The sequence below is a fragment of the Haliotis rubra genome, unplaced genomic scaffold, assembly GCF_003918875.1.
Source record: "Haliotis rubra isolate DU_JTF1 unplaced genomic scaffold, ASM391887v1 Scf716, whole genome shotgun sequence".
NCBI classification, from domain to species: Eukaryota; Metazoa; Mollusca; class Gastropoda; order Lepetellida; family Haliotidae; genus Haliotis; species Haliotis rubra.
In genome coordinates, this window is record NW_025767431.1 from 415940 (window position 1) to 432711 (window position 16772).

Consider the following 16772-nt stretch of genomic DNA (forward strand, 5'->3'; position numbering starts at 1 on the left):
TACGAATACCGACATAAGGGTGGCGATACGATACGTATCACGATACTAAATCTTTAATTCTAACACTAACTTATAAAACACCTTAAGATCAAAACAAAACCATTTTAATGAATTTCGTCAAATTCCGTCAGCGTTTTTCAATGTTCATCCGTAAACGAGAAAATTAAGTTTATACACGGACTTTGTGAATGTTGATAACATGCGAGCGTTATGTCTGACACACTTCTTGACGCAAGAATTTGCGAGGAAACGTTTACTTATGAAGGGAAAATAAGTAAGCATACATTTTAATCATCAAACAAAAGTAAGTTGTTTTTCTTGACAGATATCGCGAGTCGGCAGTAATGAAGTTAAACATCGATGTATCGTGGCTCATTTGAAGTATCGTATCGGGATATACGACAATGTAAAACTTTGTATCGATTCACAATATCGGCGGCCCATGGATCGATGCATCGATGCGTATCGATGAATCGTCACACCACTACAAAGGAAAGTGGAATCATGTGTCGGATACACGCTTGTACTAGCGACTCATGTGTCTAACAGTATTTCACCCATTGTCGAGAAATGTCATACATTGTTCATACATTCAAAAGAACGTATATAACAACTTTTGTCCCTATTTACTCTTTACTCTATCTGCTTAAACCCGAAGAATGCCTAGCCTTATCAAGTATAAGACAGTTGTCATATAGTCATCCAGATCGATCAGATTCTCAAACACTATAAAGCATTAATGTTTGCCAGCAAACACACATAAACACGCACAAGCCAGGCCATAACGTTCGCTTTCATTTTCGTTTTCATGTGACTAACATTAGCGTAATACTTCGTGTTGCGCTGTGAACGTGGTTGCAGGCATGGATGTTTTGTTGTTGTCGCTGTTGCTATTACCCTTCCAAAAGAATACCTGTAAAACATTGAATTTTGCTATGCGTCTGGATGAATTGAATAATTCTGCATACACGTGCAGGCATATACACAGGTTAATGTAACATGTGTACACAAAGGGTTTGGGTAATTTTCCCAGGCCAGACGTCAACCACCTAATCCCATTTCCAAAAATACGCTTAAGTCGTTGCGTATTTGTGAAAGAGACGCGGTACGATTGTGGAAAGGGTCCATTCATATGTGAATAGCCATGGTTCTGGGTTGTTTTTTTGGGCATATCATCAGTGTAGTGTTCTGCCGCCTCGTGATATGTCGCAATGATCCTACTTTAAACCGAGTATACACAACCTTGCTTTATAAGGGAACAAGCAGCGGTCCTAACCATGGGCAAACTGAAATTATTTACAATAATTTTAGATAAGCCTACGGGAGTGTACTCACCGTGCGATTATCTCCAGGGTCATGTACAGGTGGAATTGACAGGTAAAATGAAAATGAGAGGTAAGTTCTTGCATTATCACACATTTGGACAATTGCTAGAATAGTAAAAGGCAATATGCCACGTTCGTTTTCTGTTTACGGAACAGATCTCCGAACGTGGTGAACGGGGGCCTTTTGCTGATTTGAATTCTTTTTTCATTATTAATATTTTGTTTGATTCGTTTTCATAACTCATGACAAGTTTAACTTATACTTACAAGTAGGGTTGTGCTCTTTTCCGAAGCAGAATTCTAAACTCTGAATATTATTTAATATAACTAGCCAATTAAAAATCAGACTATTGGTGATCAGAGATGATGAAATATTTTGAAAGCATTAATTTTGTCTTCTTTGAATTGAAGGTTTCCAACGACGATGAATCAAAGTTAGGGAACCAATAACAAAACACTATTTGCAATTTGCACAATAGCATCAGTTGATGACTTTTGTTTGTATATGAATGTATGGTTGTGTGCGCGCGCTTGAGAGGTGGAAGTGGGGGCGGACGGGTACCTGTGGATAATGTTGGGTCATACCCAACACTCCCTCCATTTCCCCTGTTCGTCCACAGAGAACCAAAAACGACATAGGGACAAAAACGACTACAGTATAAAGATCAGCTAAGGTGATTGAAGTGAATGTTTCATAAATCATAGACCGTCTGTATATGGACTTTGCCTGTAATTCCATTGTGTATTCATCTTGATTATGGTGGTGTATATACAAGGATCTGCAGTAATAAAGGCCGTATATATTCCATGTATCTTCTGGATGAAAGACCATGTACACTTAATCATACCATGTTATTGTTACACATACCTCACAAGGAATGCGTCACGATATTGCTGAAATATTGCAAATGTGACGTAAAATCTTAACTCACTCACTCACAAGGAATGGGTGAGTGAGTTTAGTTTTACGCCACTTTTAGCATTATTCCAGCAACATCAGAGCGGGGGACACCAGAAATGGGCTTCACACATAGTACCCTGTGGGGAATGGAACCCGGGTCTTCGGCGTGACGAGCGAATGCTTTAATTACGAGGATAGTCGACCAACCTAGGCTAGAAGTGACAGCTTAAATAAACAGTAGTCGCTAGGCCAGCTGAAGCTGAAAACGTTAGATGTTTACAATGCATTACACTACAGCTATAACACATCGTGTTGTCGACTCATTCCACGATGTGCCCCACCTAAATGTCAACTAATGTCTTCTTGGATAACCACTGAGGGTCATAGAGGGTTGTTTAACTTGTTGGAGTTGTTGTTGATTTGATTAAATGAGCCTAAACTGTTTACCAATATCGTATCTCTTCATTTACTGCACGAAGCATACCGGGCTTTTGAACACGCTCAACAAACCAGGCTTTTGAACACGCTCCACAGTGGTTGAAGCATTCACTGGTGACGTCGAGAACCCGGGTTCGATCCCGAACATGTCTTTCATGTGTGAAAACACACTTTTGGTGTCCCCTGCATTCACCTTACCTATGTGTCGAGCAATTTTCCAAAAGTTCCAGCTTTGGTGTTTACATTTCACAACTTTTGAGAAACAAACGATCATCCGACCGTAGTTTGAAAGATCGTCATATGACTCCTGCACAGAAGTTGTCCAATGAATGTTATAACATTCAAGACCTCAGTAAAACGTTCAAAATGCTGCGCTAAAATTTGGAAATATTTCCCAATTTTAACTCATCACAAACAGCAATTATGTCAGTTACAAATGTCAGCCTGTGTGTGATGTTGTGTGTGTGTGTGTGTGTATGTGTGTGTGTGTGTGTGTGAGAGAGAGAGAGAGAGAGAGAGAGAGAGAGAGAGAGAGAGAGAGAGAGAGAGAGAGAGCGAGAGTGAGCTTTGTTTTTGTTATTTGTTTTGGCTTGCCTTTGCATGTGTTTGGGGCGTGTGCCACCAGTAAGGCAGCATTTGTTCACGGTGTCAAGAACAACTGGTTACATCGGTATATGATAGTGATTGATAAAATAAGTGACAAAACGTTTTTCATATCCACATATCGAGTTTATGATCCCGACTACATCATGGGCAAGTATTTATGAATCACTATCAAATAGGGATGTTATCAGGTGTTCGCGAAAAGGTGAGTGTATTCTACCCCACTGGTGAAGATAGCTCTGAAGATGAAATGACAGTGAAATGCTGCTTTCAGAGTTGAGATATATTATATGTATCCAATTCACACCATGCTAGATTAGTGACCTACTTATCCAGATCAGGGTTATTTGAAATCTCTTTTTCAATATATTGTATCTTTGTAATGATACAAATACGACTATCAGATGATAATATTTGCTCTTCTTGCCAGGCATCAGACTTCATATCTATGGTGGCGCGGAAGTGAAATGGGAAGAGATTGAGAGGAGGGATCGAGAAGGGAGTTCTGATTGGAGTGGAGAAACCAGGTGCACACACGAAGCAAATGAGACCTACCTTAACAATGAAATGGTTCTATTTGGTAAAGGTATTAAAACCTGCTTCAATTAATATATTTTATCATTCAAATGTTTTACCTTTAATGCAATCATTAAATGGTTTACGTTTGATGATCAGTTGCTGAATGACAAGATAGGATAATTACATTGCGTGTGAACATCCCGGACCCCATTCCCCCAAAGCGATCGGAGCGGCATGACTGTCGCAAATCTATGTTAAAGAGTTACGATCATCATAGTGCAACAATCACTTTGTGGGGGACCCGCCCCCTGGTCAAGGTCATTGTATTCAAGAACTTCTTCTCAAACACGATCAGTCAAGCCACATACAAAGATGCATACAATTAGCTGTCTTGTTTGTTGTTAACTGTTTGTTTGAGGTTTCCGCTACAGAACTTGTGCTATGCGACGGTTCACAACAAACAAACCCTTACAATGTCATGTATATTGTGTGAAAGACCAATTCTTCTACGGGAAGGGGAGGGCATTCTTACCCTTTTCACTAACACCTGTTTTCATTGTTGATATTCAGTTATCTGTTCATTTATACTCCCTGCTGTTCTTCCTTTCACTTGCACACCCAATGTTTCCGAGTACAATTGAGATTGGCTATTTTCTGGCTTGACATTTTGTCAATGTGAGGTAGGTGTTTTTCTCAACAGAAGCCGTTAAAAATCGCACATGACAACTTCAAAATGAACAGTGCATAATTTTACAATAGCAGTCTCAAAAACAGTTTGAATCTACGTGTACAAGTAAGTATAAAGGATGGTCGTTGTCCACATGGCAGAATGGAATTGGCACAAATAGAACAACGTCGGTTCACTAACACGCCTGTAGAAGAGAGGACGCTCTTGAGGACTAGATGCATGTACCCCTCCCCCATCCCCACACACTACCCACTGTATAAAGATATCAGACTTCTCCGATTTAACTGATGTACAGAAGGTGGATTAAATTCTCTTCTCGCCTGAAGTGATTTTAAACAGTGTCAAGACCTGCAAAGCTATTTTAACTGCGAGTAGTATAGGTAGTATAGACAGTTCTGTTACAGGTACCACTCATTGCATTATTTGTGGTCAGATAAGCTCCCATCGATGATTCAAAATGGCGTCTTTCGTTGAGGACCATCGTTGGATGTCCCTATATATACTCACACGCAAAAGTAACGCAAGTCAAGTAAAAAGCAGATATGTATGTAATTTTCAATATTAAACACGAGAAATGCAAACAGGGTGAGATAGACAAAAAAATGAGTGGAGACATTTCATTGGCTGATGACATCATTAAGTTTTCGAAAGGTAAAGGGGTTGAAAAGAACGGATCTCGCTGGTGTTGATGGGTAATGTGCCGATCTTGTCGAGGGGTTGTGACCCTTGGACGATCGCTCCGAGGAAAGTCATCTGTGGTCTTTGTAGCGTTGGAGACGGTAAATAGTGGTTATGTTTACGTCGAAATGACGGGCACCATTTTGGACAGACACTCCAGCTTCCGAACGTCTGATAGCCTTGTTTCTTTCAGTTTGAGTTAAGCGTGGCATTGTTGAACAAGTAATAGACCTAATTTTTGTGCAGTCTTATTCCCACTTCGCGGTGGCGTGTGGTCCTGTGCACAGAGCTCAGGTCACGAATCAGTTGAAGTTAAGCAACGTCGAGCTCGGACAGTCCTTTGATGGCCGTGTTTGGCAGCTTGACTCCTGACAGTTTCTAGGACTTCAGTCCTACCCCACAACATGTGGTCTCCAATTAGGCAAGTGAGTTTGTTCCAAATTGCCTCTGTTCACCCAGCAGAAAATGGGTACCCAGTTGGATAAAGTCATGTGACTATAACCTTCTAGCGCCTAACAGGCAGCTTGGGTGATCCGGGGTAATAGGAATCAGATTCTGATTAAGCGCCGCGAGCAATCACTTGGTGTTTGGAGACTGTGCACTACAGAAGATGACTTATTATTACTAATGGTAGTGACAATTCGTGCATGTTAGATTTCACGAGAGGTGTGTGCATGATACCCACATGTTCATTGATATGGTGCGTTTTGGCGATTCCTTCTATTGATGTGTTTTTGCTCGGACCTTCCAAAACGCAACAAAAATTATTGATAACACCATCAGGCTTCACTATATGCCAAAACCCCATATAAATTAAGGGTCCGAGTTTGTTTCCTATTTGGATTAAAACTTGCATTTCTTATGCGTGTTAGTATATATATCTAAACAAATTATTTTATGTATTTTAAAAAAGAAAATTAATACATGAAGCCACCCTGAAGTGTTTGAACGACCGTTTCTCAATCAATGTCCACGTGATATACCTATTATTTAACTACTCTTTTATATTTTAATTGTGAGAGAGGTAATACATGTACCATGTCGTGGGGTAAGAATATGCTGCCCCATATGCCCTACAGGATAACCTGACAATGTCTCTAATACTGACATTGTATTTTCTATTAATTATCATCTGTTTTCAGAAACACTTCTGATAATATTAGAGGAAAATAAAAAAAAAGAAGAAAATCTAAAAATAGAGATTGAAAACCTCGAGAGTAAGTATGGAGAAACTATTGTGGAAGGATTAGATAGCAAAACACAAGGATTACAACAGTTACGACAAAAGAAAATAGACGGCATGTTGGTAAGATCTAAAGCTAAATGGATTGATGAAAGAAAGTGGATCAGTAAAATACTTTTGTAACCTAGAGACTAGAAATTATATCAGCAAAAACATGAAGGAGCCAGAGACGCCTAACTTCTGGCGATGAAATAATGATAAGAAGCTACCAAATTTTACCATGATCTATACTCATCAAAAGATCACCTAAAGATATTGACCTGAATATTAGTTAACAAGATATATGTAAGATTGAAACTGCAGATACAACTGAAGGCCCAGTAAATAATGATGAACACCTACATGTAACTGCACTTAAAAAATCTAAAAATAACAAACGTCCAGACTCTGGTGGCTTCTCCTAAGAAATTTTAAAACATTTTCTGGATTGACCTTAGAGACCTTATATAAAGATCACTAAATTTCAGCTTTGAAACCTAGAAACAAGGAATTATAACAGACATATTGGAAAGACAGACATATTGGAACGAATATTCGTATGATTTATGACTTACTCTTACAGACAGAATCCAAACAAATACCAGTTATGCTATTACTTGTAGATTTTGAAAAGGCTTTTGATTCAATCTTGGTCTTTTATTTTTAATATCAATTCATTGCGGCTGCAGACAAAGGGACCCGTTTGCTCCCTTTATATTCTTACTTTGCTCAGAAATATTATAAACTCTTATGAAGAAAAATATAGATATCAAAGGAATAGTGAGTGAGTTAAAATTTATCGTCACATCGGCATTATTTCAGCCATATCGTGACAATTCATTTTATACATAGTAATTAAAAGTAAATTGTAAAAACCTGTCAACGAAGGACAGTGAAATAACTAGACTATCACAGATTCGAATTTAAGACTAGTAATTAGATCTTAAACAGTTTATGTAGATGACAATACAATATAAAAACAGGCTATATATTGCCAACAACTGAAGGTAGATCACCATACTAGGGACCATGGGGACTTACAGTAGATATGCTTCCTGCATGGGCCCTAGCTGGATTTACATCACCCCTTCAGCTGTTAGCAATTGAGATAAAGCTAGCCATATATTAACATAACAGATATTCTACGATTAAAAAAGTGGAGTTTATATTTACTGGGAATGTTTTGGGACTTACGTTCCCTCTTAGGAGGACAATAATTTTACAGTACTTTAACCCAACTCGAGGATACAGCCACTAACAATCTGAGTTAGGAATTCAAACTTCCAATCATAAAATTCTTACCTATTTACAAATCATTTGACAAATCTAATTCTATTTAAAAATGCAATAACTAGATGAGAACTGATATTATTAAATAGATCCTTCATAGTTCGTGATTTAATATAGTTTTCCCTTGTGATGGAATATTCAACACAGTATATCAAAGGAATAATGATAGATGGCATTGAATACTTGCTTGTGCAATATGCACATGACACTGGATTTATCTTAGATGGTTCAAAGAAATCTTTCGAAGCTGTAAATAATACGTTAGACATATATGCACAAATGTCAGGACTGAAGATCAGTTATGACATATCAAAAGTCATATGGACAGGAAGCTTTTGAAACAGACCATATTTAGACCAGATTTAAACCTGCGTTGGAACCCTGGGTACTTCAGCATTCTTGGACTCAATTATGAAAGTAAAATCTATGAAATTGTGGAAATTAATAAAAGCTGGATGAAAAGAACTATAACGCCTTTTGGGGAAATTGCTATAATAAAGGCCTTGCTCATTTCCAAATTAAAGTTTCTCTTTCTCACTCTTCCCAACCCACCCACAGAGTTTCTTAAGAAATTGAATGGTATTTTGTTTAGTTTCCTTTGGGATAATATGCCTGACAAAATAGAGCGGTCAGTAGTTTGTAAGCCACTTGTTGAAGAAGAGCTTGGAATGATAAATATATTTGCATATGTTGATGCTTTGAAAATAACATGGATTAGAAAATTACCTTGTGCTGATTATGGAAGGAAGAAGGGAAAACTCTTCATTTAAGATTATCCACAGTATTAAACTTTGGCAATGAATACATTTCATACAGACGATACTTTTGACTTGATACTACTACTAGTCAAATATTATGTTATAAATGTAAGCTGAGAAAGATAATTCCTATGTTGTCATACTTCAAGAAGGAATTAAAGTATTAGTACTTTGAAGAAAAAGCCAGATGTTGGAATAAATCAAAGTTTAATGAATTCAAAAGTAGACGGGCAATGTATGTAAAACTTAGATTAGTTCAATGTTATGGTAGAGAATACATGGGTATGAAGGAGAGAGCGAGTGATATATCTTTGCTTAATTATTTTAATATAAAAAATGGCCGAAGTGGACGACTTTATACATATGACATGGGTGGCCAAGACATGCCCTTGGACACCTCATTCATGGGTGACACCGTAAGCGATGAACTTTTAAAGACGACTGTGAATGCTTATTACGAACACTTAAAGAAATACGAAAGTCACGCCGATCCTATAGGTCATGACTATACTAAGTTCCAAATTGATCAAAAAGGATACTGCGACTGAAAGCTCATTCGGGTACCAATCTCATGAATTCCGGCACTAGAAACCCCCTTGCATTGTCCATGCTTGCCGGAAGCCATGGTGTTTACTTTGTCCACGATGAATTTGGTCTGGTAGACTATCGTTGAAAACTTCCGGGAAAACCACCAAAACAATGCAAACAGTGCAGACCGAGCTCGAGGTTGGAGGTGCCAGGATTGACCAAATCTGTGACCGGGTATAAAAACCTTGGAGTCAACTTGTGTGCGGACTCATTGTTGTCACAACCCCTAGTGTACAGTACACAACCCCGTGCACTTAGAAGAACCCACGAATCCACTGGTACATGAAAAAAAAAGCGGCCACATGAATACTTGCACACACCTAGTTGTGGGTATAGCAACGTGCAGTAAGACAAAGTACTGTGACTACGTGTCCCAGTCCACCCAGCTGTGACTGGGTACCTCGTTCGGATGGGAAAGTCACATTAACTTGGTGTGCCTAGTGGCTGCAACAGTTGGATGATTCCCAGGGGGTTGAGATTGTTTGCCGCTGAGATTGAGATCCAATGATTGAGGGTAAAAAAAAAAATACACTTTGAGCATGCATGTGGGATGGACTATAGAGCTATTTACATAGCCATATAATAATGATAAGAAAGAAGAATAAATTCATCAAGCAAAATAAACTTTTTAGAAATTATGAAAAAAACACTTCTACAGGCAACTGAAAACAATCGGTGATGGAGAGCACGACAAGCGGCAGGTTCTGGAAACAGTTGTGGTCTGTAGCCGGCGACTGTAACCTTGAGGCACCATGGGTCCGTGATTATGACCATGCAATGCATGAGAAAGTAACTAGGTCGTTTGTCTGTTACCTTTCACCAGACTGCCTGAAAAGTGTCATCAAAAAGTCCAACTCTAATACAGCTACAGGGCCTGATGGCATTCGAAACCGGTATTGGAAACTGTTCCCCTCTGTCAAAACACCATTACTCTACTGCTTCAATACTCTGGTGGACACAGGTGATGTTCCTCCATGGTTCTGCAAAGGTCGCACAATACTCCTTCCCCAAAAAGGAGACTTGACTGATCCTAAATACTTCCACCCTATCACATGTTTGAATACTCAGTATAAAATCTTCACAGGGTCTCTGACAAACCTCGTGTCATCCTACTGTTCTCCCAATGATATAATTTATTGAGAGCAGAAGTGAGCGAGAAAGGGATGTTGGGGGTGCAAGGATCAACTTCTTGTACAAAAAATGATTTTGGAAGAGGCTAAAACATATCAGCACGACCTCTCCATGTGCTGGATTGACAACAAAAAAGAAAGAGCCATACGGCTCTGTCCCTCATGAATGGATTCTGAAGTCTCTTCATTGTATCGACCACCCGGAGCGACTACTTGATTTAACAAGTCTTTAATGAGTTGCTGGTCGACTCAACTTGAGATGTACTCGCAAGGGCAGGTGCTGACTTCGGAATCTATTTTAATCAGAAGGGGAATCAGGGCTCCAGATAAGGGCCGTATCGGCTTATGTACTGCTAAAATGTATGCACAATACGACAGGAAATAATTTAGGAAACGTGGCAGATACGCACCACAGCAATAGTGTAAGGTCTTAGAATCATTTACAGACGTATGTATCTACAAAAAGTATTTTCTTTATTGTATATTGACCTGTTTACACAAGACTAGCAATGTTGTTGTGCATATATGAAACGAAACACACATTTACTGATACGCCATTAAAGTCCATTCAGTACTCTTAATGCTCTCTTAAGTTTTTCCAGTTCTCCTATATTTAAAAAATTAGGAGTATGTACTCCTGATGTTGAAAAAGTATCTGGAGCCCAGGGGAATTTTCCAGGGGGACTCCTTCAGTCCTTCACTTATTTGTTTGTCTCTAAATTCTTTGAGCTTCCTGCTCAACCGAGAGGAAGGTAACCATCCCGGACCTCCTCAGCACAGATCCCCAACATCGCTTACTCATTTCCTTTACATGGATGACATCGAGCTCCTTGCCAAAGGAGATACCAATTTGAAAGAACAAGTTCTCCTTGTCGAGTCCTTTTCTAATGATATTGGCATGACATTTGGACTGGACAAATGTAATACTCTTCATTTGAAACGTGGCAAGGTGGTTCATGGTGGATCGGTCAAGTTACAGGGGGGAGGAGTTATTGAACATCTTGTGGAAGATCAGGCCTACACCTATCTTGGAATGCAAGTTCGATACAAGCTCCAGAGTGCCCAAATTCAAGAAAAACTTCGGGCCGAGTACATATCTCGCTTGAAGAAAATCTGGAGCTCAGGCGCCAGTTCTCTAAGTACTTTCTGTCTTTTGCTTGTTTGGGAATGCAGGAGATAACTCCCCTATTCATCGTCAAAGTTAGGTGATCATTTACAAAAGATTACTTTATATTTCGAAGAATCCACTGTCCCAGGTCTAGACTCTGGTTGTTTTTCATTGATTCGATTTGCTCTAAGGATTTCATTCTTGTCGATTGGGGTGTCTAATTCATTTTGCAATTTTTCCATCACGAGGGACAGTTAAGGATCTTTTTCATATAATGTCAATTATCGTTTAATAATCGAATTTTTAAAAGAAATAGAATTATTAGATACATTTTGATTAATATTTTTTGTAAATGGTAAATGTAAATGGTATTTTATACATAGCAGTATACATTAGCAACTGCAATTGTTAGCGGCTATATCCTTTTTAGGCTGTGAAACAATCGTAAAATAATTGTCCTACCGAGAGGGCACGTAAATCCCAAAACTTTCAAAGTTAAATATAAGCATACCAGATTTTTAAACGTAATATTTTGGTCTTTTAAAGTTGGGCTATTTTTTTCCTACAATCGCCAGTGGCTGAAGGGATGGTGTAAATCCAACTACAGTCCATGCATGTAGCAAAGGTACCGTAAGTCTCCTTTGTCTCTAGTATGGTGATCTAATTTCAGTTGTTTGGTGATCTATAGCCTGTTTTTAAATTGTATCGACCTCTATTGTTAAACTTTAGTTTTAGATTTATTTACTAGTTTTAAATATATACCTGTGATATTCTAGTTGTTTTACTGTCCTTCGCTGACAGATGTTTATAATATAGTTTTAATCATTATAAATCTATAGCTTGTTTTAGTCACGATATGGCTGAAGTATTGATATATCACTCACTCATTTTGCAAAGTATTTGGAAGGGTTTGGGGTATTTAGTTCTGAAAGAGACCAAGTAGTTTTCGTCATGCATACAGTCCTGCTCAGGGTCGGAATACAGATTTTGAGATAAAAAAGAAATCAAGTCTGGCTTGCTGCTTTGGAATGTTTTTCCACCTGGTATATTGCCTTGTATCAATATTGAGGTCACGCCAGGTATCCACCAGATTTAATTGATCTAACTTCTCTATGATTATTTCCTTAGCATTAGGATTATTTACATGTTTATAGTTCTCTAAACCGGTAGTTGGATGCATAACTATAAGGTCCAGTCAGCACACAACACCATTGATTTATATTATCAAATTCATCAATTTCTTCTAAAAGGGTATTGTAGAATGCTTATTTGGTCCATAGACATTAGTTAAAGTCAACTTTATGCCGTCCACACTTGTGTCTACAGACGACATTTTAATCTTCGATGGGAGCTTATCTGATCACAAATAACGCCATGAGGGGTACCTGTAACAGAACTGTCATTCCCTATACTACTCAACCCGTACAGATTTCGTATGTCCCAGCTAATCATTTGATCGTTTGAAAACATCTGCTCTTTGTAGCATATTTCAATCTTTTAAATGTGTGTTTTGCATTTCATCTTTAACAAATACTTTTACAATATACGTTTAATTATCTCATGCACTTTTAATGCCCTTTGTGATAAGCAATATATTGTTAGTTTCTGTGAATATCTTATGTCATTTCGTGTTACATCGTCTCTCAAAAGCCAGTTTTTTTGGATGGCTCGCTCTACGTTTATATGTAAATTCTATGTTTGTACTTTTGGCTTAAGAGCAGAGACGTGAATAAAAATATATGTCTGTCTGTCCGTCTGTCTGTCTGTCGAGAATATGACACTGCGTGTTAAATCTCGCATGTATTGTTTAAGTAAGATTCAGTAATCCGATATTTATTGATGATTACCTCTGTGCGTTCAATTCTTCTTACACGTATATTTAACAGAGGCTCAAACGAGAAATGGGGTTAATACAGGACGATGTACAATTTTGTTTACATATGCAATGCTAACCGCATTGTAAAACTGGGATTCTTGTACGAAGATATTAAATATGTCATGTGTAACAGTCTCTTTGTTGTTGTTTTGGTTACAGGTATGTCCTTATTCCAATACACGTCAGAACATGTGGCCACCATATGTAGTAACGAGGTTAAGTTTATTCATCAAATTCGTACTGACCATATATCTGTGTACTTGCGTATTTTTCACCAAAAGTCTGCCTGAAAGCGAAACTATATCTCGACAAAATTAAAAACTTGTTCTTCCTGTTATAGTTTATGTTAAATCTCAAAAGACTCAATATTTACCATTTCCCATTTTGTAGCGTCGGGACAAAAAGGAGACAACCCAACACTACCTGCAGGAAGTTATACATTTCCTTTCCGATACCAGCTGCCATATTCTCTACCTCCCTCGTTTGAGGGTTCGGTCGGAAGAATAAGATACTGGATTACAGGTACCATTGACAAGCCATGGAAGTTTGACGACAGAACGAAAAAGGTGTTTACAGTTGCCGGTCAACTCGACCTCAACCAGCGCCCCGAAGCAATGGTAGGTGATAGATAGTGCGCAAAATTATTCCATATAATTGTTAACCATGTAAGGATATTTCAGGGTTGTGTGAGGCTTGAATGTTGCGAAAACGAAGATATGTTCATGTGTTTGCAGAGAATAGCTGCAAATTGTTTTAAACCATTTAACAAATAGAATTGCAGGCAATAGTTGCTTATGTATGATTGCAGAAAGTGTTGCGAGGTGAAGACGAAATTTACATATGTTGCCTGTGCTGCGAATCTGGGCCAATCAGCTGTAACTTTGAACTTGACCGAAGTGGCTACGTTCCTGGGGAATCTATTCCTATCAAAGCCAAGATCACCAACCACAGTAACAGGACGATTCGGGGATCAAGCGCAGTATTATACTCGGTATGTAAGAATAGTGTGACATATAAGAATAGCTCATATCTTGACGTGTTTACTTTGAAAGTCAATTTACTCTTCAACTCAACAGTTCTTCTTGCTTCTGGTAGCTTAGGCAATAACAAACATCACTCTGGTATCAACATTGTGGGAGTGATAAATAGAATCTCACCCTCGTGTCTACTGATATCAATTATATCAACAATCGTTGATAAAGAAAATGAAAAATGTACATCTCTCAACACTGTACTACCATTAGGCTTGTAGTGCAGCAATGTCATAGCATTGTGACGTCATCAAGTTGATGACGTCATAGCATTGTTAGGGTATTGTACAAAATCTACTGTCAAAACACTGTCGTTTATTTTAAATTAGATACTAATGTCATTTCAGTGTAAGGTATCATATTGTACAGTTATTATGAACCCGTATATAAAGTAGATTAAAACGTGGGATGATGTACGTGTACATTTTGGCTCATTATAGATCGAGACCCTGTATTTATTGATGCCATTTTCTCAAGGCTTAGAGACTATGCTCTGTGTTCTAGATGGTCACCTATTATGCAACGACAAAGTCAAAAACAGAGGAAAACATAATAGGGAAACTATCCCACAGAAGAATTCTTCCTGGAGACTCAGATACATGGAATGGAGACCTTCTACCGATTCCACCATTGCCTCCATCTGACCAAAGGGGATGTCGAATCATTGGAATTGAGTATTATGTGAAGGTAAAAATAAGTCAGATTTGTGAAGCTAAAAATAAATCAGATTTATACGACAGTTATAATTGTCAGTTATAGGAAATAACAGTTTTTAGGCTCCAAATTGCTAATAAACGTGCAGTGTACGGCATACTGTTTACCCGTCGCTGTGCGGGAAACATATTAACGTGTATATCTTGGATCTGTGGACTATTATATTACATCGTGTCTCGGGAAATACGGGGTTTTATCAGTCCCGAGTAAGGTTGTATACTTACTTTGCCGAGTAACCTTCCGAAGGACTGATAAAATCCCGTATTTCCCGACACACGATGTGATAACGCATTTATCTGGCCGAATGTTTTTACTAAATCAAAAGAAAACAATACGCATCGAATCGACTTGTTTTTATTTATGTGATCGATTGACCTCAATGCAGCGCACGTTACTAAAGGCTTGGCGATGCACGCTATTCTCACTTCGCGTGGTCACCGAGGCGTGGCGGGATAATATGACTTTTGTACTCCCTGCTCGCGGATCGTGACGGGTGAACATGGTATTTTAGCAGAGTCATGTGAACCAATCAAAACTCGACATTCTTACATGAGGCTGGATACTGTTTGTTATGTTGCAGTTCTCTGTAGTTCCCACTGGACCTGCAAGCCAGTTAGATATACGGCTGAAAATAATCATTGGAACCATTCCTCTCTTGCCTGGGATCGGAGAGCCTATTCCTCCAAGTTACGGTCCAGGGCAGTGGCAGCTTCATCAGGGGAGAGTACAGGCTTTTGCTCCACCAACAACATCACAGCGTGAGTCTTCTTACTGTGTTACTTCCTCAAATCTACACACTAAACGCCGTATATCGAAGACGAATTGTGCCGTTTGTCGCTGTTAAAACCCTACTATGTATTTAACCAACCTTAAACTGAAAGATCGAACTCAATATCAGAAATTCTCTAAAACAACATTTACCCTTTCTTCGCTTCGAAGAATTGTTCAAGGTTTAACAGTATCTTAGCCCACTTAGGAAGCACTTTATCCAGAGTCGGCTAACAGTAAGAAGATTACGGGCATCCCAACATTTTCAGTCATCCCTCTTTGCCATATATTTTGTTCATTCTGATACATCGGTAGTTGACCTGTGAAGACCCGAGTTAAATTGATCTTCAGCCACCCACGCTGGTCATAAGAGGCGAGTAAGGGGATCAGGTGGTCATGCTCGCTGACTTGGTACACTCATGACATCGCATCCAAATTGCAGAGATCGATGCTCATGCTATTGATGATTGGGGATTGTCTGCTCCAGACTAATTTTTTTTACAGGTGCGGCGTTAAACAACAACCAATTAGCTAACCAAGATATAAGTCATACATCATATTTCCAAAATTGGACCCCTCTTCTCATTCGTTGTATTATCAAAAGATCCATGCCAGTTACAAGTTTCCTACGTAAAACGTGTTCTTTCTAAGTGTAATTCATCGCGTGGCTTTGCGTTTTTCCTAGCCAGAAAAGTAACTATTGAATGCTTTTTCGTTTCAGCAACACCAACGTATGCCGAGAGTACGTTTGGTAAGGTGAACATAAGAGATGTGGACGACACTGAGTATACCAAAGGAGACACGGACTATGCTCCAATGTATGCTTACTACAACGAGGGATCAAGAGCTGAGCCTTCAGCTCCTCCACAGTACTTAGATGCATCCACATCTCCAGTAACAACACTGAAGCCTCCAGTCACTCACCAATAGATGCATCTTTATTGCTAGTATGTATAGCAACATGCAGAGCTTAACCTTCTCCACAGATGCATCTTTACCAAAGTGTTGTAACAAATACATCAGTCCATATCCGGTTACTTCTCAGTATTTGCGTCTTTATGCATAACCAGTATCTGTAACAATGCACGCAGCTTAGACTGCATCTTGCACAGGAAAGTCACTCAAAACGTACCTG

The 16772-nt window shown here is 38.8% G+C and overlaps 1 protein-coding gene across 1 annotated transcript; it reads left to right on the forward strand.

Moving 5' to 3' along the window:
* Positions 1-1388: 1388 nt before the first annotated feature.
* LOC124259275 (arrestin domain-containing protein 3-like) lies at positions 1389-16567 on the forward strand. Its single transcript, XM_046693380.1, has 8 exons — positions 1389-1395; positions 3698-3853; positions 6295-6369; positions 13515-13741; positions 13933-14115; positions 14660-14842; positions 15450-15627; positions 16359-16567. Exons 1-8 carry the CDS (start codon positions 1389-1391, stop codon positions 16565-16567), a joined length of 1218 nt encoding a protein of 405 aa, XP_046549336.1.
* Positions 16568-16772: the final 205 nt, after the last annotated feature.

Excerpts from the sequence above, each read along its gene's own strand:
- LOC124259275 (XM_046693380.1), top strand. Across the intron at positions 6,370-13,514 it reads AGAGATTGAAAACCTCGAGA|CGTCGGGACAAAAAGGAGAC; the intron begins GTAAGTATGGAG and ends CCCATTTTGTAG. Across the intron at positions 13,742-13,932 it reads ACCAGCGCCCCGAAGCAATG|AAAGTGTTGCGAGGTGAAGA; the intron begins GTAGGTGATAGA and ends GTATGATTGCAG.